The sequence below is a fragment of the Gobio gobio genome (assembly GCF_949357685.1).
Source record: "Gobio gobio genome assembly, chromosome: 1".
NCBI classification, from domain to species: Eukaryota; Metazoa; Chordata; class Actinopteri; order Cypriniformes; family Gobionidae; genus Gobio; species Gobio gobio.
In genome coordinates this window covers 44,232,176-44,248,240 of record NC_137097.1, presented here as the reverse complement: position 1 = coordinate 44,248,240, position 16,065 = coordinate 44,232,176, and the positions used below count along the sequence as shown (strand labels likewise).

General features: G+C 43.9%; 1 protein-coding gene across 3 annotated transcripts in view; it reads left to right on the top strand.

The window, feature by feature from the left end:
- The window catches only part of crhr1 (corticotropin releasing hormone receptor 1), a 234,492-nt gene that overhangs the window by 204,380 nt on the left and 14,047 nt on the right, over positions 1-16,065 (top strand). For all 3 annotated transcript variants that reach the window (XM_079827237.1, XM_079827238.1, XM_079827239.1), the window contains 4 exons: positions 132-192; positions 3,433-3,505; positions 3,727-3,812; positions 15,790-15,925. In XM_079827237.1, coding sequence (XP_079683363.1) covers positions 132-192; positions 3,433-3,505; positions 3,727-3,812; positions 15,790-15,925 — 356 coding nt within the window. The remainder of the gene's footprint in view (positions 1-131; positions 193-3,432; positions 3,506-3,726; positions 3,813-15,789; positions 15,926-16,065) is intronic.

Here is a 16,065-nt window from a genome sequence, read left to right as displayed (position 1 = left end):
AAATGCATTGCAAATGAGTCATTGCCGAGGATTTATCACATAGTCCCTTAATAGTATCAATTATACTGTTTGTACATTGTCTTTGATTTTCAAAGTAAGTGAGTGGAAATTTGCTCTGTTTTTCTCTGAAGGTATTCCATTCCCCATCATCGTCGCATGGGCCATTGGCAAGCTGTACTATGACAATGAAAAGTGAGTTTGCTGAAGCTTTCTTTCATTTTCTTCCTTTTTTTATCTCTATATAATACCTGCATTTTACTCTACACATACAAACTCCCTCAACTCATTTGAAATAAAAGCAATTAAAGGTTAGATTAACCCCAATTATCTCCATCATCTACCTTGGCTTTGCTCATTAAACAATCGATCCACGAGCCAGAGAAGCGTTTTGTGCTCTGAGTGATGCTAATTAACGCCTACTACTCATGAAATTGATGAGTGACACTAATGTAAACATCCCAGAGTTCAATAGTCAAGGCATGATGTATACAGTTCATAGATCTTCTAAATAAAAATAATCTTTATAATAAAAACAAACAAATAATCCTTTATTAGACATTTTAAAAGAATGAATTAGGGTGGACATTTTCTTTTAAAGCTCAAATTAACTTCTTTAGTCTTAAGATGGGCCACTTTACAAAGAAACGTTCATTTATTCATATTAAATAGGGGTAGAGGGGTATATAATATCCAGGCTTCACGTTTGGGGTTAAGTGCATGAAATAGGGCATTATTGTAATATGAAAATATGTTCACCATTGTTACAGATTAAAATATGAAACAACAGCACAATTACTGTGTCTTCTGCATGTTACATGTTCAACTAATCGTTTTAACATGTAAAGTATTAACCCTCTGGGGGTCTTCGGTCATTTCTGACCCGAATATATATTTTTTTAAATGTTAAAAATCGTAGCTTCATCGGAATGGTACGGAACTTGGTGACTTTATTGGTACTTGGTATATGAACACACAATACAATTGGGGACAGTATTTGAAAAGTTTAAGTGGTCGTAAAAAAATAGTCACACTCAGGGTCTTCGGGTCAAAAATGACCCCCATAGGAAATGAATGGGAAATTGGCAAAAATATGAAAATACAGAGTTTTTTTGTGCATACAATCTACAAATCAGCCAGGATGCAGAAAAAAGGACTCAACAGTGAAGGGGTGAATCTCTAAAACATCAAGAGTGCAAAACAGACAAAAAAAACTCACACACACACACACGCACACACACACAAAAACACAATTAGCTTTTGGAATGGCACGCGTTAATTTGTGTGTGCGTGTGTTTTTGTGCGTATAAGTGAGTGTGTGTGTGAGTTTTTTTGTCTGTTTTGCACTCTTGATGTTTTAGAGATTAACCCCTTCACTGTTGAGTCCTTTTTTTCTGCATCCTGGCTGATTTGTAGATTGTATGCAGAAAAAAAATTCCTATGGGGGTCATTTTTGACCCGAAGGTCCTGAATGTGACTATTTTTTTTTACGACCACTTAGACTTTTCAAATCCTGTCCCCAATTTTTATGGGTGTTCATATACCAAGTACCAATAAAGTCCCTAGTTTCGGACCATTCCGATGAAGCTACGATTTTTTTATTTTTTTTTATAAAAAGCAAGATCTACTATAGTGGTAAAAATGTGCTATTGCGTGATAAAAATGCTCAATGTGTCCACCGGATGGCACCGATCTCATTTAAAAAATTGCTTTCATGAGGCCTAGGCTTGACTCTAAAATGAAATACAGCTTTAATAAAAAATAAAAAATAATTATATATGTATATACATTTTTTTTGTATATTCAATGGGAAAAAATGGGTCATAATTATTGCATAAATATTAATTATTAATCATAAAATTATCTCAAAACACCAAAAAAGAAAAGAAAAATATTATTGAACAAAAATATATTTCATTGAGTTTACTAAAATCTTTTTTTATCTTAATCCCGCCCTCCGAGTCATTTTTGACCCGAAGGTCCTGAGTGTGACCCATAAATGAAGAACCCCAGAGGTTTAATAAAATATTAGTTAATAATGCATGTTTAAAAGCTTGGATGGATGGATGGATGGATGGATGGATGGATGGATGGATGGATGGGTGGATGGGTGGGTAGGGGGGGGGGTTGGTGGATGGATGTATGGATGGATGGGTGGGTGGGTTGGTGGATAGATGGATGGGTGCCCAATTTAAACTTTATGTGTGAATTGTTTTTAAACAGCAACTCTTGAGTGCTACCAGGTGGATGCTGCACTTTGGTGGTCGTTGAGGAGATTTCCCCCCTTCTATATGTAAAGCACTTTGAGTACCCAGAAAAGCGCTATATAAATGTAACACATTACTACTGAACTAAACAAACTAATTTGCTGCACAAGCACAATTAAAGAGTCTCTTTTAACACTCCTTAACACCTCTTCTTACATCTGCTGTACACTGTGGAGCAGTGCTTCTCCACTGGTGTGTTGTGACCCAAAAATGGCTCACAGCTCTGCATAGAAAGGAAAAAGCAATGCTAAATGCTAATAATACAATTTAGCTAACAACACTTCAGGAGTTTCGAAGTCATCATCTTGAATTCTACATTACATGAATTATAGACATGTGAGTTGCGTTTTTTTTACGGTCCTCCTGGAAACAAATGCCACGACTCCAAACTCCCTCGTGTCCAGACCTTCTGGCGTCAGTCTTAAGGTCTGGCTACGCGAGACTAGGTAGAGGCTAGCCGAATTAGCCTAGCCCTTACCAAGTGACAAATGAAGATGGACGGGTTGCATTAAACATTAAAAAATAAACACAAGGTCAAAGAAAATATCACCCAAACCACATTAAATATGCTGTAACTATTTAAGTACTGTTGTAAATGACCCCGGAAAAGCATTTTTAAAACATGCACATTTAAAAATGAGTTTGTTTATCTCTTTGGTTGAGCTCCACAAATGACAGCATTTTGCCATTCAGACTTATCCCCAAAAGCCAGATGTTTCTCACTTCCTGTAAAACTGACACACTCAGCCGAGACAGTCTTGATTATGCCGTGTACCCAACTGAAACTGTAAGATTAACAAATCTGGTGCATATATTCCCAAGGGAAACACTTTCCTTCTCTTTGTTGCTTTTTGTGTATGTGTGTGTATGTGTGTGTGCGTGCGTGTGCGTGTGCGTGTGTGTGTGTGTGTGTGTGTGTGTGTGTGTGCGTGCGTGCGTGTGTGTGTGCGTGTGTATAGAAAAGCTTTGTTTTCGATATTTTTACAGTGGATCTTCTTTAATCACTTTACTAGACTTGTTTTAATCATTGTGCAAGAAAATAAATAATTATCTCCAAATCCCGTTAGATATGCTGTGTCTGAAGAAATGGGGTCAAAATATTATATATACATTGTAATAATTTTAGATGCTTCATCATTAAGTAAGGGATCTTATTCTATTTGTGCAGGTGCTGGTTTGGGAAGCGGGCCGGCATTTACACTGATTATATTTACCAGGGTCCCATGATCCTGGTCCTACTGGTAAGTCAGCACAGTTTTGATTCATATCCAATTACACAAATGTTTCAGGAGATTTGATGTGTATGAGTAATTAGGATTTTTTTATTTGTTTGGTGCTTCATCTTTCGCATGAGTCTCATTATGTCTTCCATGATTTATGTGTGTAATTTCATATTGATGATAATTCATATCTGTGCAAAATCGAGTGCCTTTTCCCTCTATCTCTCTCTCTCCATCTCTAGATTAACTTCATTTTTCTCTTCAACATTGTGAGGATCCTGATGACTAAGCTGAGGGCCTCCACTACCTCAGAGACCATTCAATACAGGTGAGCCGACTATTCAGTACAGCCACAGACAGATCCCAAAGGAAAGTTTTTGCTCAGAGGCTGCTCATTGTTGGCCTAGGAGACTTCATGTAGAAACATAAAAAGTCTCTTTTGCACATCAAAGCTACATTTATTTGGTAAAATTTAGAGACATACAGTAAGAATATAGAGCTAGAATATTAATCTGGAAAGCATAACGCTGTTGTGTAAGCACATTTTGCAGTGTTGGGCTGCTCGGAGGCTCATACAAACAGAGCAGTTTTAATGGGGACACAGTGTTTACACTATATGGGCGAATCATCCTATAAATGGCTTACTTGTAGTTGCCTCTGCATATTAAAATGTGATATTTCAACATCCAAAACATTTCACACTTCACCTGTGATTTGGCTTTCCTGTTGGGAACCATGAAGATGAAGGAGGATGAGCAGATTGAGATGCTGAATTTAGTCATGTTTTGTGTCTGTTCTGATGTTCTGAGCTCTGGAACTTTATAATAAGCTGTTAGTTTCTGTGTGAAACAGGGAGGGAGGGATTGATGGATGATGTTGTGAGGATGGGAGTTATAGGAGGGCAGAGAGTATATGTATGTCTCTCTCTCTCTCTCTCTCTCTCTCTCTCTCTCTCTCTCTCTCTGTTTGTGTGTGTGTGTGTGTGTGTGTGTGATGCTCATATTCCCTCCAGCTATAACTATGTCTTTGACAGTCACAGTCAGTGGCCCATAGCAAATGCAATACGTACTGCTTAAACCAAATTAATCTCAAAGTCATTGCGTTGAACTCTTTGTATATTAGCAACTGTGGCATTACTCATTATTAGATTAGATTAGATTAGATTCAACTTTATTGTCATTACACAAGTACAGGTACAAGGCAACAAAATGCAGTTTAGGTCTAACCAGAAGTGCAATAGCAGCAAGTGCAGGATATTCAATGGTTTCATAAGTGCAGGATATACAATGGTTGAATAAGTGCAGGACATGGATATGTACTGAATATATATATAGAGAGATGGTTATTACTATAAACAGAATTTATAGGTGAATATGTACAGTGAATAAATATACAGATGGCTATTACTATAAACAGAATTTACAGGTGAATATGTACTATGAATCTAATATAATATACAGATGGCTATTACTATAAACAGAATTTTACAGATAGAGGTATACAATGATATGTTAGGCTAAAACGAGGACTATAGCAATAGTAAAAGTGCAGTGGAAAGTGATTGCATATTACAGTTAGAAGTACGATGCAAAATGCATATGTAAACAGTTGGTACTGTAAATAACAGTTGGCAGTGCAAATGAGCATAATCCAATTAAGGTATGGTAGTGCAAGATGCATAAGTAAACAGTTGTTACTGTAATAAACAGTCGGTAGTGCAAATTGACATTCCAGTAGTGCAAATAACAAGTGAAGGCAGATGTGAAGTGGGAGAGGAGAGTTAGCAGTATATGAGGGAAGTGGATCAACGGGTGTTCGAGTTCAATAAAGAGACAGCTCTGGGGAAAAAACTGAGTGTATTCATACACTCATTCAGAGTGTATTCAGACACTACTTGGCTAAAAATATTATATTAATAATATTTTACTTAGAATGTATTGCTAAATTTGTGTTAAATGTAATAATATTTGTCAATCAAATCGAAACCAGGAGCCAGTTGCATAAACTTATAAACTTGTTAAGTCTTAAGAACTAGTTTGACCAACTACAGTAGCAGTTAGACAAGAGACTCTACTTACAAATTAGACCAATCTTACTTTTTATGTAACTGACTTTAAAAAGTAGGGACTAGTCTTAGATGACAGGGCCAGATTTACTAAACAGTTACAAATTAGCGCAATCCCATAAAAGCGCAGAGGGGAGTGGAAAGTTCTGCGGGTGATTTTAATGACAATGGGCACATTAAAGAACACAGACACAGCCAGATAATTTTCATAATGACCAACGCAATCTAGCGCAAACCTTAGTAAATCACCTTGCATGATTCATTTAAATACTCTCCTCCCATGAATTTTGTGTCTGAAAGGGAAACTCATACAAATGCATATGCAATAAGGTCAGGCGCAAAAATAACCCTATCCGCGCCTTTTCAGTGTTATTTTTTCACTGTGTCTTTTGTAAATCCTGACAGTAGTTTTTAACACTAAAATAGGGTTTGAGCTGGTCATAATTATAAGACTAGTCTGAGCAGTTTTTGCAGCTGGTCACTATATTTTAATTGCACAAATCAGAAGGGTTAAGTTTATTTCCTCTAAAAATGCAAAAATACTCTAGATGGCACAGGCTGATTGGTCCTTAACACAATTTGTCAGCGATCACGTCGTTATCTACATATGCAGCTTATTGATTGATGTGGCATCAGTGGCCATGAGCTTGCTGCTCTACATTCAAATACTTGCCTTTGTTTGCTTTGCTGTAACTAGTCTGCAGTGCACTTTCAGTAATCCTCTGAAATTCAACATCTAAGATAAGTTAAAGGGTTAGTTCACCCAAAAATGAAAATTCTGTCATTAATTACTTACCCTTATGTCGTTCGACACCCGTAAGACCTTTGTTCATCTTCGGAACACAAATGAAGATATTTTAGTTGAAATCTAACCACTGTAGTGAGATGGACTTTGTAACGACGTCTTTAGTACCTTTTAAGGGTCTTGAGAGTGAACCGTGCATTGTGCCAATGGAGGCCTTTCAGAGCCATCAGATTTCAACTAAAATATCTTCATTTCTGTTCCGAAGATGAACGGAGGTCTTACGGGTGTCGAACGACATGAGGGTAAGTAATTAATGACAGAATTTTCCTTTTTGGGTGAACTAACCCTTTAATGGTCTTTCTTACGCTATATCACTATGCCTTTTTGCATGGTCTGCTTCGTCAATTCCTTATGAAGTGACAATACACAAGGTTTAAAAACAGGTGTCATGTTAAAGATGGGTTAAGCGATATTTGAAAAACGCTGTTTAAAAGTTGGTTGGACCTACACAACCAGACACAACAACAAATGCGTAGTCAATCAGCATTAGGGACTATGATGGTGGAAGAGAGAGAACGAGCAAGAGGGAAATTTGAAGAAAGACTGTTGAAAGAGAGATAGCTGAAAGACATTACAAAGGAGAAAAGCTCATAAGAATATCACTGGAAAATTAGAAATAATATTAGAAAAGCTTTCCAGCGCTGGAGAGAGCTAAGCGGAAAGGCCTGAACACAGCACGGAGGTTGCTTTAATTCCGCTCCATACATAAGTAACACTGGTTTTGAGTTGTTTAACTGGAGCTGCTGTGCTGTTGGCAACTAACAACAAACTCCTGTTTGTATTTACTTTTGTGTACTGTATGTAATTTTTTTTGCTTCATTTTCGTTCATTCACCATCTTCGCTTAATGAGCTGATGACTGCAAGAAAATGCTGTGTTTACTGTTTAGCATCCTTGTTAGTGCACTCGCCTCGCATGTCAGCGATCACGGTTCGAGGCTGACTTGGATCAGGTTAGTTAGTATTGGAGAGTGAGCTTTGGAGGAGGAGCAAAGAAGAGAGGGGTGTGTTTGTTTGGGTTGATTTCAAATATCAACAATGTTCAGAAAATATTGCTTACCCCACCTTTAACAGTCTTGTTTTTAATGCTTAGAGTTAATTACTAAGCATGTTAGCAGCTAGTGAACATGCAATATTGTGTTCATGCAGCAGCAAGCAGACAATGTAGTTGCCGTAAGGATACAGAGACAAAGCATTGCTGGCAAATTAACTCTTTGAAGTGAAATAGGCTTTCGCTTTCGTATCGCATATCAAACGGAGCTATAGCAATTCTTAGTACTTTTCTACAGCAGCAGCATGTATAACATATTCAGATTGCAATGTTAGCGAATATTACCAACAACAAGCTGGTTGGTATAGAAACAGATGAGAGCCAGTTCTTGGTGGCTGCAGAGCGAAGTGTCTTGCCTTAAAGGGACTTTGCTGAAAGCCAGTTTGAAGTCATGCCCTCCTGTTCATTCATCCATTTCTCCAATGACACATTCATATCTGCTAATGCCATTAACTAATCAGCAGAACGGAGTGTTTATAGCGCTAAACACTGAACTCTACTGTATAAAACTAAGCTTCATGTTTTACAGTCTTGCTTTCGATGTTGGAATAAATTACAAGCATATACTATAAGCAGCAGAGATTATCGATGTGGTAGCCCAGGCACACATAGTCATAGGCCACTAGAGTTAAGCCATTCTGCAAAGCAGGCCCAGGCACACGTAGGTGTTGGCTGGGTTGCACTTGACCAACTTACCTGGGGAACACATGGCACCAGGGATGCACTTTGGGAAGAAGGCAATCCAGCGGAGGCAGTGTGATGCGTTGGGCAATGTTCTGCTAGGAAACCTTGGGTCATTCCATCCATGTGGATGTTACTTTGACACAAACCACCTACCTAAGCATTTTTGCAGACCATGTACATCCTTTCATGGAAACGGTATTCCCTGGGGCTATGGCCTCTGTCAGCAGGATAATGCGCCCATGCCACAAAGCAAAAATGGTTCAGGAATGGTTTGAGGAGCACAACAATGAATTTGAGGTATTGACTTGGCCTCCAAATTTCCCAGATCTCAATCCAATTAAGCATCTGTGAGATGTGCTGAACAAACAAGTCCGACCCACCTCGCAACTTACAGGGCTTAAAGGATCTGCTGCTAACATACTGGTGCCAGATACCACAGCACACCTTCAGGGTTCTATGGAGTCCATGCCTCGACAGGTCAGGGCTGTTTCGGCAGCAAAAGGGGGACCAACACAATATTAGGAAATGCCTGATTGGTGTATATTGGCTTATATCGTTTCCCGTGCCGCCTGCTTTGTTGGGGGAGGGGGTATTTCATGTATGTTATGTGCAGCAGCAGTATATATGTATGTGTGTGTGTGTGTGTGTGTGTATATGTACATATATGTAATATATATACATATATATATATATATATATATATATATATATATATATATATATATATATATATATATATATATATATATATATATATATATATATATATATATATATATATATATATATATATATATATATATATATATATATATATATATATATATATATATATATATATATATATATATATATATGGGATGCAACAATACAGTTAGTCCACGGTTCAATACATACCTCGGTTTTTAAGCACAGTTTTCGGTTCGGTTCTGATGTCTTGTCACATACATTTTTTGTTATTCTATTCTTAGGCGACAGGAACACCAAGAGGTTAAAGAGAAAAAATACTTTTTTTTTTTGCAATACTCTTTCTTTATTTTACTTAAAAGAATTGAAAAACCTTACTTAAACTTAAAACTTTACTTAAAAAAACCCTTGTACACAATCCTAGTGTATTGGATAATATAAAATAAATATATATAAAGATTTACACTGGCAGCTCAGAGCAGTACAGCAGCATTTAAGTATGAAATTGAATGTATGAATGTAAAAAAAAACACTACATATACTTCACTATAAAATATACACTGATTCTTAGCTACTGTATTAGTTTTTCAGTCAAGAGCAGTGAGTGATTTTCTCTTTGTCTTTTGTTGTTGTATTAACATTAAAGGGATATTTCACTCAAAAATGAAAATTCTGTCATCGAGAAATTAATACAGGTTTGGAACAATATTAGAGTGAGTAAATAATGACATAATTTTAGAGGTGAACTGTCCCTTTAAGGACCGCGTGTTGACTACTGCTCTGTTGTCAATTTAAGACCTCCGTGCATCTAATATACAGACACATGCTGATATTACTTTCACTTTAGACATAACCGACTGTGTTTATGTTAAACTTTGTGTGTATTTGCAAGTATTAGTGAAGTAAGACTACTTAGTCCAGTAATCACGTGTTTGACAGGTGTTTAGTGCGCGCGTTCTGAAAAGCGCATGTTAAAATCGCGCACGCGAATGAGCCGGCAAGGCTTTAAAATGCATGCAAATAATGAACTTTCGTGATTGTGAATAACTATAGTGTTCCGTGAGTATAACTCTACCACTAACGTGTGATGGGAATGTATGTCGCGTTGTTCAGTATATTGGGATGGAGGCAAATTATAGAATTTGTAGAAAAATAATTAATTAAATGCAAAACCGAAAAAAACGCAATTCACAAGCGCATATTGAACCGTGAATGCCGTACCGAACGGTTCAATATTATATTGAGAATTGTGGCATCCCTAATATATATATATATATATATATATATATATATATATATATATATATATATATATATATATATATAAATATAATTATATACCGTACACACTCACATATGTAAACAAAAACTTTTGTCGATTTATATCGATCTGACAGCACTAGTCTTGACATATCTAACATATCTTTAAAACTTTAAAGCTTTATATTTTGCACAACCAATGGCATGACTTTGAGGATTTTATGTTTGCCTTACCAATGCAGACAGAGAGAGCGTTCTGGAAACCTGGTTGAAACATTATTATTTTTGCAGTTTCGTTTGTTAACACTAGTAAGGGAGAAATTACTGTAGTTCCCCTTCGAGGGAACTCGCACTGCGTCGTCGAGTGACGACACTCTGGGGAACGCCCACAGCGTTACGCATCTGAAGTATGAATGAAATCAAGCCAATCTGATTGGTGGTGCGTCGTGACGTAGTAGATGACGGCATACCCAGAAGATACAAAAAGGAAGCTGATGCAAACACACACTAGCTTTTTTGCTCTTCAGCGAAGCGCTATATGTGAAATTGTCTGTCTATTTGGTGTTGTTTTGTCACAAAATATTGTATCCAAGATGGCTAGTGAGCAACAGTTCACGAGGTGTGTGCACCCGTGTCCGCGATTCATTTCGGGCACGGACACACACCTTTTGTGTGTGCAATGCCTGGGCGTGCAGCACGCTAGGGCGGCTCTCGAGGGAGCCGCCTGTAGCGAGTGTGAAAAGCTGCCGCTCAGGGTATTGCGCTCACGGCTGGCCGTGTTCAATGAGACCGGCCAAGCCCGCGAGCCCCAGGGTTCTGGGCCCGCTGTTGCTGAGGCACAGCGGCGCCGTAGATCATGGGGCTCGCAGCGGGACCTCGTGACAGGATATGGGACTGCTGAGGCACTTTCCCTATCCTCGTCCGAGGACTCCGATGTTCTCCCGGCCCGTGCGGAAGCCCGCGATGCGGCTTCTTCCCGCGGGGCGGAGAACCCGACGTTTCAGCTATCTGGCTCTGAGGAGTCGGATGTGCTGAGCGTCGAGGTGGGTGCAGTGGAGCCTGAGCCATCGCTTCACGCACCCGCTCCAGAGGAGCCAGTGGAGGTTTTGACCCGCGCCGTGGCCAAGTTAAACATCGATTGGCCACAGGAAGAACCGGAAATCCAGCCGCCCAGTAAGCTGGATGAACGGTTCTTCAGGCGCAGGCCTCAACCTCCACGCCGGGGTTTGCCTTTTGTCCCGGACCTACACAATGAGTTGTGTAGGTCCTGGGATAAACCCTATTCGGCCAGACTCACCAGCCGCCAGTACTCGACTTTGGTAACGTACTGGGGGCGGCCGAACAGGGTTATGGGACACTGCCGAGGGTAGAGGAAGCTCTCGCGAGCTACCTCTCTCCCGAGGCCGCTTCGTCCCTGAAGACCCCGGTATTGCCCTCCAAACCAGCGCGCGACACATCAGCGCTGGTAGGGAGGGCATATATGGCGGCTGGCCGGGCTGGTAGTTGCCTGCACACTATGGCGGTGTTGCAGGCCTACCAGGCCGACCTCCTCAAGGAGCTCGACGAGGGCGGGGGCCCGTCTCCGGACAATGTCCTCAAACTAAGGAAGGCCACCGATTTGTCTCTCCGCATCGCCAAGGAGACGGCCCGTTCCATCGGCCGCTCCATGGCGGGTATGGTGTGTGTGGAGAGACATTTATGGTTAAACCTGTCGGGGGTGAAGGAGAGAGAGAAACACTTTCTCCTAGATTCCCCGGTCTCGCCTTCTGGGCTTTTCGGCGGCGCGGTTAACACCGTCGTCGAGAGGTTCCAGGAGGTGAGAAAGCAGGCGGCGGCCTTCCAACAATATCTCCCTCGTCGATCCAGCTCCTCGGGGAAGGCTGTCTCAAAGGGACAGCCTCGGCCGTCTACTAGCTCCTCGCACCGGCAGGTGCAGAAAGAGAGCGTTGCTTCTCGCGCCCCTCCTGAGGGAGCTTGGCAAAAGAGGCGGCGCTCTCGTGGCAAGCCTTCCGAGCCTAAGGTCGATCTGAGGACCGTCCTTCAGGCAAAGAAGGCTGCCACTAAGCGGTCCTAGCTACGGCTGGATCGCTGAGAGCTGCCCCCCCCCCGGGATGGAACGACCGAGGTCGTCTTCCCCCCGGAGCTCTCGGGAGATCAGTGCTGTGTTCCCGCCGTCACAGGCGCTTCGGGCCGCACTGATCTCCCGCACACGCGTGCTGTCTTCGCTGCCTCCAACAGGACTTGCGGATGGACAGCAAACGTGTGCACCCACCGAAAATCGTTCCCGACTTCTCCCTGCCGGTCAGAACGAGGCTCGGTTGACACCCGAGGCCAGCCTCGAGAGGCTGGTTCCCTTAGTAGATTATCTTGGCGCATGGACATGCCTTCCGAGTGTGTCTACATGGGTCCTGCAGACTGTAGAGCTGGGTTACAGACTACTGTTAGGTTCTCCTCCCCCGAAGTTCAACGGGGTGGTCCGGACTGTGGTCGGCCCAGAGCAGGTTCGGGTTATGGAACAAGAAGTACAGGCCCTGTTAGCCAAGGAAGCCATAGAGCGGGTTCCGTTGGCGAACAGGGACTCCGGGTTCTACAGCCGGTACTTTATAGTTCCCAAGAAGGATGGTGGGTTGCGTCCGATAATAGATCTCAGGCTCCTGAATCGGTCTCTGAGGAGATTCAGGTTCAGGATGCTCACAATTCCAGCCATCGTGAGTCAGATCCAGTCCGAGGACTGGTTCGTCACGATAGATCTAAAGGACGCATACTTCCATATTTCCATCCTTCCAACCCACAGGAAGTTCCTGAGGTTCGCTTTCGGGGGCGAAGCGTACCAATATCGGGTTCTTCCCTTCGGCCTGGCACTCTCCGCTCGCACCTTCACCAAGTGTATGGATGCAGCACTGGCTCCGCTGAGACTCCAGGGCATCCGTATACTAAATTACATCGACGACTGGCTCATACTGGCCAGATCGCGCGAGGTGGCGGTTCGGCATCGAGATGTCGTTTTGGCCCACATAAGGTGTTTGGGGCTGAGACTCAACACGAAGAAAAGCGTGTTGACGCCCTCCCAGAGGACCACGTTCCTGGGAGTCGTATGGGATTCCACGTCGATGCGGGCACGTATGTCTCCCGCGCGCGTGGAATCCATACTGGTGAAGGTCTCCAGAGTGAAGCCAGGCCGCAGCCTCACGGTGAAGCAGTTCCAGAGACTGCTGGGGCTCATGGCAGCAGCGTCCAACGTGATACCTTTTGGCCTGCTGCATATGAGACCCCTACAGTGGTGGCTGAGGGCCAAGGGGTTTTCCTCGAGGGGAAATCCGTTTCGTATGATCAGGGTAACGCGCAGATGCCTTCGTTCCCTCGTCATATGGCGGAAACCTTGGTTCCTGTCCCAGGGGCCAGTGCTGGGAGCATCATGTTGCCGGAGAGCCGTTTCAACAGATGCCTCCCTCACTGGTTGGGGCGCGATCATGGAAGGCCGCTTTGCGAGAGGTCTGTGGGAGACCCGGCATTCTTCATGGCACATCAACTGCCTGGAGATACTGGCGGTCTACAAAGCTCTGAGGAGCTTTTACCCGGACCTCCGCGGCCACCATGTCCTGATACGCTCAGACAACACTTCGGTTGTCGCGTATCTCAATCACCAGGGGGGTTTGAGGTCGCGCCCTCTATGCAGACTGGCGCATCAAATCCTCCTGTGGTCCCAGGGGAAGTTATCGTCCCTCAGGGCGATGTACATTCCCGGGGACCAAAATCAGGGAGCAGACATCCTGTCGAGGCAGGGGCTGAGGCCTGGGGAGTGGCGACTCCACCCAGAGGTGGTGGAGGCCATGTTCGAGAGATTCGGCCCAGTGAAAGTGGACTTGTTCGCGTCTCAAGAGACGTCCCACTGTCCACTGTGGTTCTCTCTCAGGCATCCAGCCCCGTTGGGACTGGACGCCATGATGCAGACGTGGCCGAGGCTGCGTCTGTATGCATTTCCCCCGATCGCTCTGCTCCCGGGAGTTCTGGAGCGGGTCCGCCGGGAGGGCATCAGCCTGCTCTTAGTAGCACCCCGGTGGCCCACTCGAGTATGGTTCTCGGACATCATAGCTCTGCTAGACGGCTCTCCGTGGCAGGTTCCTCTGAGGAGGGATCTGCTCTCTCAGGTAGGGGGCACAATATTTCACCCCCGGCCAGAGTTGTGGAGCCTCTGGGTCTGGCCCCTGAGGGGGCTCGGTACCTAGAGACGGGCCTGTCAGCAGAGGTAGTCGAGACCTTACTCAGCTCCAGGGCTCCTTCTACCAGGAGACTGTACAGCCTCAAGTGGAATGTATTTTCCACTTGGTGTAGAGAGCGTGAGGTGGATCCAGTTAACTGCCCAGTGGCTTCAGTGCTGGAGTTCCTCCAAGATCACTTCTCCGCTGGTCTTACCCTGTCCACCCTGAAGGTGTACGTGGCTGCCCTTGGGGCTTTCCACGCACCTCTAGGTGATGGACCTTTGGGGAAGCACCACCTGGTTGTACAGTTCCTCCGTGGGGCTCGGAGGATGAGGCCGGTAGCTCGCTCCAGAGTCCCAACCTGGGACCTGGCGGTGGTTCTGGAAGGGCTGGAGCCACTGGAGCTGGCTGAGCCTAAGAACCTGACCCTGAAGGTGGCCTTTCTCCTCGCCATTACCTCTCTGAGGAGAGTGGGAGATCTCCAGGCCTTGGCGGTCACGCCAACCTGCCTGGAGTTTGCCCCCGGCGGAGTAAGGGCCATCCTTCACCCTAGACCGGGTTACATTCCCAAGGTTCCATCTCAGGGAGCCCGGTCTCTGGTTCTTCAGGCTTTCCATCCCCCTCCCCACCTGACGGCGGAAGAGGGGAGACTTCGTCTGCTCTGCCCGGTCAGAGCTCTGAGTATTTATCTAGAGAAGTCTTCCCATTGGAGGAGGTCAGACCAGTTGTTGGTGTGCTTTGGCTCACCCAAGAAGGGACTGCCTGCGTCAACTCAGACGATCAGTAACTGGATCGTCCAGGCTATAGCCACGGCTTATAGGGTGCGCAATTTGCCTTCACCCATGGCCGTGAAGGCCCATTCCACCAGGAGCATGGCTTCATCAGTGGCCCTCCTTTCTGGCATCTCGCTTCAAGAGGTATGCGAGGCGGCCGGGTGGGCCACCCCGCACACCTTCATACGTTTCTACAGTCTGCACCTCCCGGTGACACCTGGTGCTCGAGTTCTTGCGTCCTGAGTGTGCCTGGGTTTCCAGCTTTACACTGGGACGTGGGGGTGATTTGGTGTGGCCTAGTGGATATTAACGTTCCCCAGAGTGTCGTCACTCGACGACGCAGTGCGAGTTCCCTCGAAGGGGAACGTCTCGGGTTATGACTATAACCCTTGTTCCCCGAGAAGGGAACGAGACACTGCGTCTCGTCGCCACACCTATCACGGCTAGAGCGCTTGCTTCATTGCAAAAGAGCTAGTGTGTGTTTGCATCAGCTTCCTTTTTGTATCTTCCGGGTATGCCGTCATCTACTACGTCACGACGCACCACCAATCAGATTGGCTTGATTTCATTCATACTTCAGATGCGTAATGCTGTGGGCGTTCCCCAGAGTGTCGTCACTCGACGACGCAGTGTCTTGTTCCCTTCTCGGGGAACAAGGGTTATAGTCATAACCCGAGACGTTTTTAATATTGCAATATCTGAAGACATGACTTTTTTATTATTTTATTTTATATACAGAGTCTGGTTTCCGTATTATCATCTCTACATCTCTGAATCTCACAGGAAAGCAGTAAAGGCCACACTGGTTCTTCTGCCCCTTCTGGGCATCACATACATGCTGTTCTTCGTCAACCCTGGGGAGGATGAGATCTCACAAATTGTCTTCATATACTTCAACTCTTTCCTTGAGTCCTTTCAGGTAAACAAGCACAGTTTTGACCCTTATTAATTGTGATAAAACAGATCTGAATCTGATCTTTACAACTCAGTGTTGGAAATTCTTTAAGAATGAATTACACCCGCTAATAGTTTATTTGCACATGCTGTCAAAAAAAGTGC